The 16,031-nt window shown below is 43.7% G+C and overlaps 1 protein-coding gene across 1 annotated transcript; it reads left to right on the forward strand.

The window, feature by feature from the left end:
* Window positions 1–1,494: 1,494 nt before the first annotated feature.
* On the forward strand, window positions 1,495–13,621 carry LOC140128587 (extracellular calcium-sensing receptor-like). Its single transcript, XM_072150286.1, has 6 exons — window positions 1,495–1,676; window positions 3,155–3,446; window positions 4,263–5,093; window positions 10,065–10,286; window positions 10,371–10,494; window positions 12,708–13,621. Exons 1-6 carry the CDS (start codon window positions 1,495–1,497, stop codon window positions 13,619–13,621), a joined length of 2,565 nt encoding a protein of 854 aa, XP_072006387.1.
* The last annotated feature ends 2,410 nt before the right edge of the window (window positions 13,622–16,031 follow it).

Below are 16,031 nucleotides of genomic sequence, written 5' to 3' on the forward strand. Positions count from 1 at the left end.
GTATTGGCCTGATCTGTGGGGCTCCACTGGTCATACTATTAGCATGTTATGGCATCTGGTGGGCACACAATTGGCAACTGATGAACAGATCATTTGGGCTCAACTGGTCATACTATCAAGTGATTATGTTATCAATAGGGATCTAGTAGTCAAACCGTTAGCATGTAATGACCTGATCAATAGGGATCCAGTGGTCATCCCATCTGCATACGATGACCTATCATTGGGACCCCAGTCAAGACTTGGGGGAACAATTTTCTGGGGACTAGAAAAAAGCTATGGTGAAGGGCAGTTTACCTGGAGGTAGATGTGGGGCCTAGTGAGTTCAGTTGTAAAGTCTTTTATACTGAATTGAACGATCCTGAAAAATAGGACCATGTTGCCAGGTCAAAAACTGGTGAAAGAGCACTGGAGACTATGGCCTAGGACAAAAGGAAACTCTGAAAGAGAAAGCAATGAAGAAAACTTCATAATACACATTAGACCAGCATATTAGATTAGTGATGGGAATATCCAAAAATAGTAGAGTAACCACATTTTTGTTTTTATGTGTTGGACAATATGGTTTGATAGTTTGATATTATTTTTCTTATACCGGTGATTTCCCCGCACCCAACAATTGAGTATATGTTACATCTTCTTAATTCTAATGACACTATCTGACATTATTCACCTGGAGACCACAACTAGGAAATCCCAAGACATGGAAATTGATGTAATTTGTAATGTAATTTCTAGGGACCAACCTCTGTCTTATATAATGTCCCACCGTTATTCCATCAGTTCTTAACCCTTCTGCCAAACAACAACAAGACTTACAATGAGGTAAAGGTAGAAGTAAGGAGTTAATACCAAACCTCAGGAGCTCCCGCTATAAAAAGACGTAATAGAGGAAGAGTGAGGTGATGGAAGGGAAGGTATTATCAAGTAAGAAGCAGATACCTCATCGTATGTTCTTCAATGCTTACACCATGCGGAGCTTCGCAACTTCTATGGAGGCACTCGTGTAGGCCAACATTACTTTATCCACCATTACTGATATTATTGTTCTGAATCAAATCCGACATCCTTAAGTATATTACAAACTCACCTACCTGCCCAATGCCCTATTGTCTGAAGACCATTGTTATTATCCAAAGTAAGGTTGATGGCAAAAGATGACTTTTAGTGGTTTTGTACTTCTAAGAAGATAGAAACCATAATAGAGAGATATATGTTTGATTAATGTCCTCTAAAAAAAGAGTTAATTCATTAAGGGATCGTCAACTCAACAATTAGCTCCTAGGGATGTTCAGAACATCTCAGAATACATGTAATAAAATCTTAATGTTACTTCATATGTAGTCAAAGATAATAGAAGTCTATGAAGGTAGAACCTGTGGGCCATATATTTGGGTTAGAGATGATTGTTGTTGTCCCTCAGTGATACAGAACATGGATGTAACTAATAAACTCAAGGTGGTCAGATTCTCCAGAGCTTTATGTCACCTGACCATGTCCTACCTTACTCTAATTCTCTCCTGCAATGGACAGAAATGCAGACTTGACATCCCAGAGCTTCATGGACTCACACAGCCAGGAGATATAATGCTGGGGGTTGTGCTTCCTCTTCATCTTGCCACAGATTATCGCCCAACATCCTTTAACGGGAGGCCACCCAGGTCCACCTGCTCAATGTAAGTAGGAACAATGTGTGGATGTAACAGGATCTGTTCAAATCCCTACATGGAGTAACCAGATATTTACTATCAGTTTTTTTACCTTCATATGAAATATTTTTATTTTTTTGTAAAATGAATGATCTTGGCTGACCTCAGACTACATGTCCCTTTCCATTCTTTTGACTTCAACTTAAGTTTTATGTAACAACGGACAATGACTACACCGTGATATCTTATCTAAAAACCCTCAAAAAATTCAAGTCAAAGTTCTGTGAAGCCACATTTTATTGGAATTTTTGATTTTATGTACTTTTTTTTTTGTATTGAAGACATCACTTTTTATAATCTGTTCTCTAAGTAACTATAATATATACTATGTGACTATATTATAAACTATGCGACTTTGAGACTTCTTTACAATTCTAAACAGTTTTATTATAACTTAAATTTCTTTGTGTGTGAACATGTCCATTTGTAGATGTTGCTGATGTCTGGGTCCTATGTTGATATCCTCACAATATGGGCAGTATTGGAATGTGGGCATTAGTTTTGGAAAGTCTTACTGCCCTGTAAACCTTGATATTTGCACTGAATATTGACATTACGTACAGACTAGTCTTGAGTGTAGACTATTGCTCTGTTGTACATATAGTTGCTCTTTGAGCATCAATAATATGCATATGTTGTCACCATGCGGGCACTAGTTCATCATGAACACCAATGATTTATGAGTACAACTCCTATGTTGTCTTGGTGTTCCATTAAAACTAGGTAGACCTTCTCATCCAATGTGTTCCTCAAGGAATAATTCAATGTCCAACATTTTTACAGGTTCATAGACACTCTGGACCTCTGGCTACCAAAAGGTTGTTGTCTGGGGCAGAGATGTAAACCTGCATGTCATCAACATACGAGTGGAATTGGAAGCCGTGGAACTCAATTAGCTGTCCTAGGCCAAAGGTGTAGATGGAGAATAGAAGGGCTTCTAGACCATAGGTGTAGATGGAGAGAAGAAGGGGTCTAAGGTCAGAGGTGTAGATGGAGAAGAGAAGGGGTTCTAGGCCAAAGGTGTAGATGGAGAAGAGCAGGGGTTCTAGGCCAAAGGTGTAGATGGAGAAGAGAAGGGGTTCGAGGCCAAAGGTGTAGATGGAGAAGAGAAGGGGTTCGAGGCCAAAGGTGTAGATGGCTAGGAGAAGGGGTCTAAGGTGAGAGGTGTAGATGGAGAAGAGTAGTCTAGACCCTCGAAGGACATCAACAGAGAGGGGGCAAAGGGAAAAGGGGTTATATGAGTGATAGAAACTGAAGGTGCATTTGGAGAAGTATGAGGAGATCCAGGAAAGGGCCAGGTCAATGATGCCAAGAGATGATAAATATTGCAGCGGAAGAGAAAGGTCTACAGTGTCAATAGATTATCAAACCTCATTAATTGGGCTTTTAATTGATTTGCTGACAAAATGATGAATAATATTTTATATTATTTCCTTGAATTTCAGGTTCCACTTTGAGAGCTATCAGCAGCTCCAGGCAATGATATTTGCCATAGAGGAGATCAACAAAGACCCTAACACTCTGCCCAATGTCACACTGGGTTTTCAGGCTTATGATTCATGTGATGCTCTACATCTGGACTTAGAAAGTTCATTGCAGGTATTAACAGGAACCGATTCAGCCATCCCCAACTACAGATGTACTCCAGATGTTCCTCTAACTGCGATTATTGGACCTGCCATCTCAACTCATTCGATTCTCCTGGCACATATTCTAGGGATCTACAAGTATCCTCAGGTAACACCTTCATCTACCTACTGATACTGTCATGTCATAGCGTAATTCATCTTAACTATAAGAAAACATTGTAGTAGCTATATTCTTCTACATAGGGGGCAGTATTATATTAATCCATATATATTCAATTATAAGCCGACCTAAGTATAAGCCAAGGCCCCAAATTTTAACACAAAAACCAGGGAAAACCTATTGACTCGAGTATAAGCCAAGGGTGGGAAATGCATTGGTCACAGCTTCCCCAGTATATAGCCTGCCGGACCCTATCCCATAGTATATAGCCAGCACCTGCACCCCAGTATATAGCCTGCCAGCCCATATCCCCCAGTATATAGCCTGCCAGCCCATATCCCCCAGTATATAACCAGCCCCCTGCCCCAGTATATAGCCAGCACCTGTCCCCCTGTATAAAGCCTGCCAGCCCATATCCCCAAGTATACAGCCAGCCCCCTGCCCCAGTATATAGCCAGCCCCGTGCCCCAGTATATAGCCAGCAGCGGGGCAAGCCAGAAAGGTGATTTTGATTTTTTTTTTTTACTCGAGTATAAGCCAATTTTGGGTTTTCAGCACATTTTTTTGTGCTGAAAAACTAGGCTTATACTCGAGTATATATATTCTTCTACATAGGAGCAATGTTCCATTAATTTGGGGTGTCATTTAAAGGAAAGTTTTGGATGTTTTTTAAATAATTTGTGATAAAACATAAGACTTTTATGTTCACTTAATGGCTGGTTTGAGAAATATTTAGTGCTTTTTAGTAAACTGGAATTAACAAGGCTTCAGAACTTTAAAATATCTATTATAATTTTTCAACAGATCAGTCATTACTCAACGAGTCGCCAACTCAGTGACCGCAAAAAGTTCCCTTCTTTCTTCAGGACTGTTCCGAGCGATGCCTTCCAATCTCTAGGTCTAGCCAAGCTCGTCTTACATTTTGGTTGGACCTGGGTTGGGTTGTTGGCTATGGATAATGATTATGGCCAGCAAGGGATCCAGAAGGTCAGACAGGAGATAATAAAAGGTGGAGCATGTGTGGCTTTCATTGAAAACATCATGATGAATAAACCAGATTGCAATGCTCCTCACATCGTCAAGGTGATAAAAGGGTCTACCGTCAAGGTGATCATTGTCTTCTCCACAGATGTCTATATAATTCCAATTCTTGAAGAAATGCTGAGGCAAAACATCACAGACAAGACGTTTGTGGCCAGTGAAGCTTGGTCTACTACTAGCCTTCACTCCATTGAGCGATATTCAGGGCTTCTTACTGGCACTATCGGCCTTGCTTTCTATAGCGGAAGCATTCCTGGTCTTAAGGATTTTCTTAACATGATTCACCCAAATTCATCTCTGGAAAGGAACTGGATAAAGATATTTTGGGAACAAGCTTTTAATTGCAAGTTCCTCCATGATACTAATTTCACAAATTTCTCAGAGACCAATCTAAATGAATGTACAGGCCAAGAGAACCTGGAAAAAATGAAGAATAGCTTTACAGATGTCTCAAACTTGAGGACAACATACAATGTATACACGGCAGTCCATGTTGTGGCCAAAGCTTTGGAGGATCTAAATAATTGTAGACACCTCAAAGGTTCACCGTCACAATACAGCTGTCCAGATATTTATAAACTGGATCCCTGGCAGGTATATTTCATTTTGCAGATGTCTCTTTGCCTTATGTGGACTTCATAATGGTCATAGATCCAACTTAAAGTTCTTGGTGCTAACAGCAAAATCTGTAACAGAGCAATGCATCTATGACTTGCAATTTATTTTACTGAGGCCTTCATTACATTTAACAGCTCTAAGTCTTTGTATTATGTAATGGGCTTTATTTCACTTATACTGGAGACCACCCACCTGACAGTAAGGACCTTTATCAGTCTAATTTCAGGATAGATTCTGTGCTCAATATGCTGTGTAGGTCATGCTGTCAGATGGATGACCCTTAGCCGCAGCAGACATTATGGCCACGGCCATTGACAGTAGTAACCCAAGCATAACAATACTCATTACTCATATTGGAAGTGAGAGACAAGTCTAGATATGTCAATATGGTACCTATTAATAATAATAATCTTTATATAGCGCCATCATATTCTGCAGTGCAAATTATAGTGTACATTTGCAAATAAAATACTATTACAGAATACAAACAGAATACAAACAGTCATATGGAACAAGAGGAATGAGGTCCCTGCTCACAAGAGCTTACAGTCTATGAGGATGATGGGAAAAACTGATGAAAGTGTGACCGCGGACCCTTAGTAAATAAGCTCCAATAGCTTACAGTTTATGAGGATGAGAGGGTGACACAAGAGTTACAGTCTATGAGGCTGAGAGGGTGACACCAGAGCTTACAGTCTATGCATGAGTTCGCAATAACAACCTCCAACCACAGAGAGTTCCATAGTCTCACAGCTCTTACAGTAAAGAATCCCTCTCTATGGCAATGGTAGAACCTCCTCTCCTCTAGGTGTAGAGGATTCCCCCTGTCTATGGTAATGCTAGAACCTCCTCTCCTCTAGGTGTAGAGGATGCCCCCTGTCTATGGTGATGTTAGAACCTCCTCTCCTCTAGGTGTAGAGGATGCCCCCTGTCTATGGTGATGATAGAACCTCCTTTCCTCTAGGTGTAGAGGATGTCCCCTTTCTATGGTGATGGTAGAACCTCCTCTCCTCTAGGTGTAGAGGATGTCCCCTTTCTATGATGATGGTAGAACCACCTCTCCCCTAGGTGTAGAGAATGCCCCCTGTCTAACTTTATGGTAGAACCTCCTCTTCGCTAGCCGTAGAAGATTTCCCCTGCCTATAGTGATGGTAGAACCTCTTCTTCTCTAGGTGAAGAAGATGCCCCCTGTCTATGGTGATGTTAGAACCACCTCTCCTGTAGGTGTAGAGGATTCCCCATGTCTATGGTGATGGTAGAACCTCCTCTCCTCTAGATGTAGAGGATGCCCCCTGTCTATGGTGATGGTAGAACCGCCTCTCCTCTAGGTGTAGAGGATTCCCTCTGTCTATGGTGATGGTAGAACCTCCTCGCCTCTAGGTGTAGAGGATGTCCCCTGTCTATGGTGATGGTAGAACCTCCTCTCCTCTAGGTGTAGAGGTTGTACCCTGTCTATGGTGATGGTAGAACCTCCTCTCCTCTAGGTGTAGAGGATGCCCCCTGTCTATGGTGATGGTAGAACCTCCTCTCATCTAGGTGTAGAGGATGTCCCCTGTCTATGGTGATGGTAGAATCTCCTCTCCTCTAGGTTTAGAGGACGTCCCCTGTCTATGGTGATGGCAGAACCTCCTCTCCTGTAGGTGTAGAGGAATCCCCATGTCTATGGTGATGGCAGAACCTCCTCTCCTCTAGGTGTAGAGGATGCCCCCTGTCTATGGTGATAGTAGAACCTCCTCCCCTCTAGGTGTAGAGGATGTCCCCTGTCTATGGTGATGGTAGAATCTCCTCTCCTCTAGGTGTAGAGGATGCCCCCTGTCTATGGTGATGGTAGAACCTCCTCTCCTCTAGGTGTAGAGGATTCCCCCTGTCTATGGTGATGGTAGAATCTCCTCTCCTCTAGGTGTAGAGGATGCCCCCTGTCTATGGTGATGGTAGAACCTCCTCTCCTCTAGGTGTAGAGGATGTACCCTGTCTATGGTGATGGTAGAACCTCCTCTCCTCTAGGTGTAGAGGATGTCCCCTGTCTATGGTGATGGTAGAACCACCTCTCCCCTAGGTGTAGAGAATGCCCCCTGTCTAACTTTATGGTAGAACCTCCTCTTCGCTAGCCGTAGAAGATTTCCCCTGCCTATAGTGATGGTAGAACCTCTTCTTCTCTAGGTGAAGAAGATGCCCCCTGTCTATGGTGATGTTAGAACCACCTCTCCTGTAGGTGTAGAGGATTCCCCATGTCTATGGTGATGGTAGAACCTCCTCTCCTCTAGGTGTAGAGGATGCCGCCTTTCTATGGTGATGGTAGAACCTCCTCTCCTCTAGGTGCACAGGATGTCCTCTGTCTATGGTGATGGTTGAACCTCCTCTCCTCTAGATGTAGAGGATGCCCCATGTCTATGGTGATGGTAGAACCTCCTCTCCTCTAGGTGTAGAGGATGCCCCCTGTCTATGGTGATGGTAGAACCTCCTCTCCTCTAGGTGTAGAGGATGTCCCCTGTCTATGGTGATGGTAGAGCCTCCTCTCCTCTAGGTGTAGAGGATGTCACATGTCTATGGTGATGGTAGAACCTCCTCTCCTCTAGATGTAGAGGATGCCCCCTGTCTATGGTGATTGTAGAACCGCCTCTCCTCTAGGTGTAGAGGATTCCCTCTGTCTATGGTGATGGTAGAACCTCCTCGCCTCTAGGTGTAGAGGATGCCCCTGTCTATGGTGATGGTAGAACCTCCTCTCCTCTAGGTGTAGATAATGCCCCCTGTCTATGGTGATGGTAGAACCTCCTCTCCTCTAGGTGTAGAGGATGCCCCCTGTCTATGGTGATGGTAGAACCTCCTCTCATCTAGGTGTAGAGGATGTCCCCTGTCTATGGTGATGGTAGAATCTCCTCTCCTCTAGGTTTAGAGGATGTCCCCTGTCTATGGTGATGGCAGAACCTCCTCTCCTGTAGGTGTAGAGGAATCCCCATGTATATGGTGATGGCAGAACCTCCTCTCCTCTAGGTGTAGAGGATGTCCCCTGTCTATGGTGATGGTAGAACCACCTCTCACCTAGGTGTAGAGAATGCCCCCTGTCTAACTTTATGTTAGAACCTCCTCTTCGCTAGCCGTAGAAGATTTCCCCTGCCTATAGTGATGTTAGAACCTCTTCTTCTCTAGGTGAAGAAGATGCCCCCTGTCTATGGTGATGTTAAAACCACCTCTCCTGTAGGTGTAGAGGATTCCCCATGTCTATGGTGATGGTAGAACCTCCTCTCCTCTAGGTGTAGAGGATGCCCCCTTTCTATGGTGATGGTAGAACCTCCTCTCCTCTAGGTGCAGAGGATGTCCTCTGTCTATGGTGATGGTTGAACCTCCTCTCCTCTAGATGTAGAGGATGCCCCATGTCTATGGTGATGGTAGAACCTCCTCTCCTCTAGGTGTAGAGGATGCCCGCTGTCTATGGTGATGGTAGAACCTCCTCTCCTCTAGGTGTAGAGGATGTCCCCTGTCTATGGTGATGGTAGAGCCTCCTCTCCTCTAGGTGTAGAGGATGTCACATGTCTATAGTGATGGTAGAACCTCCTCTCCTCTAGATGTAGAGGATGCCCCCTGTCTATGGTGATGGTAGAACCGCCTCTCCTCTAGGTGTAGAGGATTCCCTCTGTCTATGGTGATGGTAGAACCTCCTCGCCTCTAGGTGTAGAGGATGTCCCCTGTCTATGGTGATGGTAGAACCTCCTCTCCTCTAGGTGTAGAGGTTGTACCCTGTCTATGGTGATGGTAGAACCTCCTCTCCTCTAGGTGTAGAGGATGCCCCCTGTCTATGGTGATGGTAGAACCTCCTCTCATCTAGGTGTAGAGGATGTCCCCTGTCTATGGTGATGGTAGAATCTCCTCTCCTCTAGGTTTAGAGGACGTCCCCTGTCTATGGTGATGGCAGAACCTCCTCTCCTGTAGGTGTAGAGGAATCCCCATGTCTATGGTGATGGCAGAACCTCCTCTCCTCTAGGTGTAGAGGATGCCCCCTGTCTATGGTGATAGTAGAACCTCCTCCCCTCTAGGTGTAGAGGATGTCCCCTGTCTATGGTGATGGTAGAATCTCCTCTCCTCTAGGTGTAGAGGATGCCCCCTGTCTATGGTGATGGTAGAACCTCCTCTCCTCTAGGTGTAGAGGATTCCCCCTGTCTATGGTGATGGTAGAATCTCCTCTCCTCTAGGTGTAGAGGATGCCCCCTGTCTATGGTGATGGTAGAATCTCCTCTCCTCTAGGTGTAGAGGATGCCCCCTGTCTATGGTGATGGTAGAATCTCCTCTCCTCTAGGTGTAGAGGATGTCCCCTGTCTATGGTGAAGGTAGAACCTCCTCTCCTCTAGGTGTAAAGAATGACCCTTTGTCCTGGTCACCGGCCAAGGTATAAAAAGATCTTTGGAGAGATCCTTGTACTGCCTGTTCAGGTATTTGTACATTGTAATGAGGTCTCCCCTCAGTTGTCTCTTTTCTAAACTGAATAACCCCAAGTTTAGTATCTATCGCTGTATTCTAGTCCCCCTATTCCTCTAAAAATCTTGGTTGCTCTCCTCTGCACCCGTTCCAGCTCTACTATATCCTTTTTATACACTGATGCCCATAACTATTCCCAATATTCCATGCGTGGTCTGACCAAGGATTTGCATGAGGGCAAAACTATGTCCTTATCATGAGAATCTAATCCTCTCTTCATACATTCCATAATTTTATTTGCTTTAGCAGCAGAAAATTAAATTATGGGATGTATCAAGAGAGGAATAGATTCTCTTGATAAGGACATGATGAAATAATCTCTTTAAATGTAAAACTGGTCATTGGGTTCCATGAGAGGATAAGGCCAGGATGAATCGCCTTCTTCTGCACCCCCATGACAGTCAATAGTTATAGCTGTCATACAATATTTCATGCGGCATCTTATAAATCTTCTCATTGTTCTTCATTACCTTCAAGCTTCTTTATTATATGAAGAAAGTGAGAGTGAAACTAACTGGTGGAAGAGAACTCTATTTTGATGAGAATGGAGATCCTCCCGCTGTCTATGACATTGTGAACTGGCAGCTCAGCCCAGAAGGCACCATACAACAGGTCAAGGTGGGAAGTTATGACACCGCAGCATCCAACAGTCAGTTCTTTACCATAAACTCAAGTTTGTTGCTGTGGACCACTGATCAGGTAGGGCAACTAAATCTATAGATAATGAAAGCAAGATCTATTTATGAATCTATCTATCTCAACCATATCTATCTATATTTTCAGCGTCCCTTGTCGCTATGTAGTCAAAGTTGTCCTTTTGGCTTTTGGAAAGCTGTTAGAAGAGGAGAACCTGTGTGCTGCTTTGAGTGTGTTCCTTGTCCACACGGAGAGATCACAAATAAAACAGGTATGTCCAAGTCTCACCACATCTACAGTATCTCCACCAAACTGCAAATCATTTGATCACATAAAAATACCTCAAACCTTGAGAATCGGTTCTACCTTACCAACCATTATTTTAGAAACCTACTATGACCAAATTTGGTGATCTTTGTGTCCCACCAGAACAAACTTTTTGAATTTTTGAAGATTAAAACACAAACCACCTCCATTACAGCTCCATAAGAGCATCAAAAAGTCACACATGCTTTACTTCTCTTTCACTTACCTCAGCTGAGGACCTCTGAAACTCTCATATGTCCAGTAGATGGTCCTGGAGTCTGTGGAAATGGTGAATCGTTGAATAATAAACTAAGGAAAAAAAATAATATTTCTATTCAATATGTAAAAATAAAATATAGATGCCATAAAAAAAGAACATTTTAGAGGTTCAACAAATAATAAAATGGCCATATCCACAAAATGACTAACAAGTATTTGATCATAAAGGACTAGAGATGAGTGGACCCAAAGTTTGTGGGTGCGTCCTATGCGACACAGACATATTGCAGGATTGGCATCCAAAAAGCCTTTCTGGTAAATTGACGTCACTAGCTCCTAGCCATGGTTGTGATTGGCCAGGGCCGGCGATTGATCACCCAGCACCCCAACTACTCAGCAGTTGACGATGCCAGAACTTTTATAGGGAAAATAGCTAGAAGCATCGGGCTCCATTCTCTGTGTACTGGCCAATATTGTTAACTACAGATAAGCTCCTTCACTTGCTTCTAGCTCTTTACTCTACGTTGGTTCCAGAAAGGAGGCAGCCAAAAACGGTTTGGTGATGGTACTGGTTGTGGTACCCTCTGATGTTGACCATTTCTTTAGTTTAGACTAATTATGGTATTGCAAGTTGAAAATACACATAAGAGTGAAGTTGACCAATTTCTTCAAGTCTATCTATCTTATGTGTTTGGGATTGTGCTTACACTTCAAGGGGTTTTCCCACGAAGAGAAAATTCTCACATTTCTATCCCCTAGTGATGTTAACACAATAAAGATCATTTTAATCCCTTACTTTACAATTTTACTCAGTTTTATTGCTTTTTTTTAGCTCCTATCACTCCCTAGGATGCTCAATGCAAAATCCCAGGGTGTGGGCGGGACCTCTCTAAGCAGACACATTATAATGCATCTTGTTTTGTGGGGTGACAATGTGGTTACATTATCAGGATACAGGCGTATATGCACTTTCATCTGGCTTCTGACATTGAACTAATACACTGACACATAGAGAGAGATGAGACAGATCAGAGATGTGATCCATTAGATTACACACACAGCTGTGTTCTCACAGATATGTGCCTGCCTCCCCCTTCCCCCGGATCACTTACCTCCTTGTAGTTTGTAGTTTGCAGCTTGTCTCTCCTCAGAATCTCCTGCCAGGAAGTGATCAGTGTCTATGGGGGTCATTTACTAAGGGCCCGATTCGCGTTTCCCGACGTGTTACCCGGATATTTCCGATTTGTGCCGATTTCCCCTGAATTGCCCCAGGATTTTGGCGCACGCGATCGGATTGTGGCGCATCGGCGCCGGCATGCACGCGACGGAAATGGGGGGCGTGGCCGCACGAAAACCCGACGTATTCGGAAAAACCGCTGCATTTAAAAACGGAAAATGTGTCGCTGGACTCGGGCTTACCTTCACTCAGCCAGCCTCGGTGTATTTCAGTGCGTTACGATGCTCTTCAGCGCAGCAGTGCCACCTGGTGGACGGCGGAGGAACTGCCTTAGTGAATCCTGGCCGGATCCGAATCCACCACAGAGAAGGCGCCGCTGGATCGCGAATGGACTGGGTAAGTAAATCTGCCCCTATGTCTGTGAGCTCTGTGCTAGGACTGTAACCTCAGCAGCACAATCTCATCCAAGATGGCACCCGACCCTAAGTCTGAAGTATCAGGGTCGGATCAAGGTGCAAATAAACTTGGCTTTGTGGGAATATCCCTTTAAGACCAACACATGTTGTTGAAAAATGTTGAACTTCGACAAGCAAATACTTTATTTTTGAGGGAAAATTTACCTACCTCTATTGAAAACAGAAGCAAGCGCTAAACACTGAGAGAGTAAGGAGGAATAGTTTTTATCCAAACTAGAGTTCATTCAAAAGACAATTGCCGTTTTCTCCATGGAAGTTGAGTTAATCATTCTGCATCACTCATGGATAATGTTATTTGTCTTGCAGATTCTGTTGATTGCATCAAATGTCCGTTGCATCAGTGGCCAAATATTGAAAAATCCCAATGTGTTTCCAAGGCTATAGAGTACCTCTCTTATGAAGATCTTCTTGGAACCTCCTTGACTGCTCTCAGTATATTATTCTCTTTGGTCCCTCATTTCATTTTAAGACTTTTTGTTCAACGCAAGTCCAGCCCAGTTGTGAAAGCCAACAATTACTCTCTGAGCTGTCTCCTTCTGATGTCCTTGTCCTTCTGTTTTCTCTCTTCCCTGGCTTTCATTGGTTATCCCCAGCCTGAGAAGTGCTTGCTCCGACAGGCTACTTTTGGCTTGGTCTTTGCATTGTGCATCTCTTGCATTTTAGCCAAAACAGTCATGGTGGTGCTTGCATTTATGGCCACCAAACCTGGCAGCAGTCTACGGAAATGGGCAACACCTCAGGTGTCCTACATGATAGTTTTTATTGGATTCCTGCTGCAGTTTGTTTTGTGCATCACTTGGCTGGTCGTTGCACCTCCGTTTCCACAGTACAGCACCCATTACCAGTCTGTAGTCATCATAGTGGAATGTAATGAGGGTTCATCCATTGCCTTCTGGACAATGTTGGGTTATCTCTTTCTTCTGGCCTCCATAAGTTTCTTAGTGGCCTTTTTGGCTCGAAGACTTCCCGACAGCTTCAATGAAGCCCAGTTCATTACCTTCAGCATGTTGGCCTTCCTCAGCGTCTGGATATCTTACATCCCAGCCTCTCTCAGTGCCCAGGGCAAGTACACAGTGGCTATGGAGATCTTTGCCATATTGGCATCTAGCTGGTCTTTGGTCATCTGTATGTTTCTCCCCAAATGTTTTATATTACTGTTCAGACCAAATCTGAACTCAAAAATCCATATCATGAAGAAAGAGAGAGTTTTAAACCTTTAATGAGAACTTTGTACACATTTGTAAAATTAAATATTCTTTGAGATATTAAAAACATTTGTAACAAAAGAAAATCCAGAATTCACGTATTCATTGATAAAATGAAAAACTCTAATTTATTGTCAGGGGAGCTGGATGTGAGAGCTGATAATAAAAAATGAAAGGGCGTCACTAAATGCCATTCCTAAAATCTTCCCTTGGATCCTTCTTGAAGGAAATTCACAAGTTTATAGCTATATTCACCCTTAAAGGAAATCTACCATCAAAATCAGGGGCACCATCTCATAGATCCAGGCACCATGACTGTGGTAATCTTCTTATATTTCTTATAAGAAGCACTTCCAGCTCCATCTGCCTGATGTAATCAGGCCGACTCATTAGACTCATTAGCATAATTATAAAAGTAGATTTTAGAAGAAAGGAGGACATGGATAACAAATATGAGAAGATTACCACAGTCATGGTGCCTGGATCTATGAGTAACTGTCCCTGGTTAATCATGATGGATTTTGATGGTAAATTTCCAATGATGCTCAGGCTCTTCTCCCCCTGTCATGTGATATAATGGGGCAGATTTACTTACCTGGTCCATTCGCGATCCAGTGGCGCGTTCTCTGCGGTGGTTTCGGGTCCGGCCGGGATTCACTAAGGTAGTTCCTCCGCCGTCCACCAGGTGGTGATGCTACGCTGAAGTTCCCCGAGGCCCGCCGGAATGCACTGAAGTACATTGGCCTATTCCTGGTGAAGGTAAGCACGAGTCCCGCGACACTTTTTTTTTTAAAAATGCGGCGGTTTTTCCGAATCCGTCGGGTTTTCTTAGGCCACGCCCCCCGATTTCCGTCGCGTGCATGCCAGCGCCGATGCGCCACAATCCGATCGCATGCGCAAAAATCCCGGGGCAATACAGGGAAAATCGGCGCAAATCGGAAATATTCGGGTAACACGTCTGGAAAACGCAAATTGGGCCCTTAGTAAATGACCCCCAATGTGCTGTGATTTCATGAGATAGGTGCTTAGCGTGCAGTTCGCTAATGTTAAGAGGCTAAAAGACCTGCGATGATGTCACCCTGGTCACATGACATTACTGCTGCATGCAGAGATAAAATGGGGAGGAGCAGCTGGATTCAGGAGGCAATGCTCGACTTCCTATAGACATCCTTGGATACCAGGTAAAATTATGAAATTTAATATATGAGAATCTGAGCGGGACAATTTTAAGGTAAAAGAAGGGTGTCAGTTAGTTACTAGGGCTCTATGGGAACCTGCCAATAGATGTATTTAGGAAAAAATTGGTGACAGGTTCCCTTTTAAGATTAATCTACAGGAGAATGTTGCTTATAGAATTATAACATTGATGGACTGGGCTATGGACTATATTTAAATCAAATGCACATTGATCCCAAGACAACTCTAGGTTTCTCTTAGCTTTCACTTGTTGGTTGCCCTGGTGTAGAACCCTGAACCTGAGGTAGAACCTGAACCCTGAAACTAAACCTTGAACCTCAGCCTGTAGTCCAAACCCTAGAGTAGAGATGGGCGAATATTTCAAAAATACGATTCACCGAGCTCGTTGAATTGTCCGACAAAATTCGATTTGACTCGAATCGAATAATGATGAATCACGTTAAAAAAACAGTTATTTCCTGGCTGCAGACAGCCTGTAGGGTGTTGTAGAAAGTTGTGCCATGCTTAAATATGCATAGGGAGCGTGGTTTTGTCTTCAAACAATGCTGTGTTTTAGTATGACACGCACATGACAGCTGCCACTCTTAGAATCGCTTCACTCTTCAATTCCATGGGCACTTACATAGGCTAACTTCCCCAAATAATCGAAGCGGGAACGCATCCTGACAAGGTAACGTCTGTGCCAGCTCGAAAGGACTGAGCTGAATTCCAAGATCCCACTATAACAGTGTTGGCGAACCAATGGCACGGGTACCAGAGGTGGCACTAGAAGCCCTTTCTGTGGGCACCCAAGCCTTCACCCCAGAGGACTCCAGGTATCGTCGTGCAGTCCCAGACAGCCTAGAACTTGCTTTGCACAGAGCTATTTTAAAGTGACAGCACTCCCTGGGACTACTGGATGAGTGGGAAGGTGTGGACAGATCTGGATTATTGTATCATTGTAGCTCCTGCTCTGGCCCTGACAATTCTTCCTGTTTATGGGACCCTAAGGGAAGCTACAATGCTCATCCAAATTTCCTCTATTTTCTGCTTTACTGGTATCCGCCGGGTGCTGAAATGAATGAAAGCTGTGACAGAGCAGGCAGTATAAACCACAAATTAAATTTCTGTGCTGGTACTTTGCGATAAATAAGTGGATCTTGGTTGTAGTTTGGGCACTCGGTCTCTAAAAGGTTCACCATCACTGCACTATAACATCACAGAGTGCACTCTTTTTACACTGACATCA

Source organism: Engystomops pustulosus, chromosome 4, assembly GCF_040894005.1.
Source record: "Engystomops pustulosus chromosome 4, aEngPut4.maternal, whole genome shotgun sequence".
Lineage (NCBI taxonomy): Eukaryota > Metazoa > Chordata > Amphibia > Anura > Leptodactylidae > Engystomops > Engystomops pustulosus.

Bases quoted from the DNA above. Each gene is read 5' to 3' on its own strand.
- LOC140128587 (XM_072150286.1), top strand. From the start codon at position 1,495: ATGTCCTACCTTACTCTAATTCTCTCCTGCAATGGACAGAAATGCAGA. The intron at 1,677-3,154 runs GTAAGTAGGAAC...CTTGAATTTCAG, and splicing joins CCCAGGTCCACCTGCTCAAT to GTTCCACTTTGAGAGCTATC. The intron at 10,495-12,707 runs GTATGTCCAAGT...TTTGTCTTGCAG, and splicing joins AGAGATCACAAATAAAACAG to ATTCTGTTGATTGCATCAAA.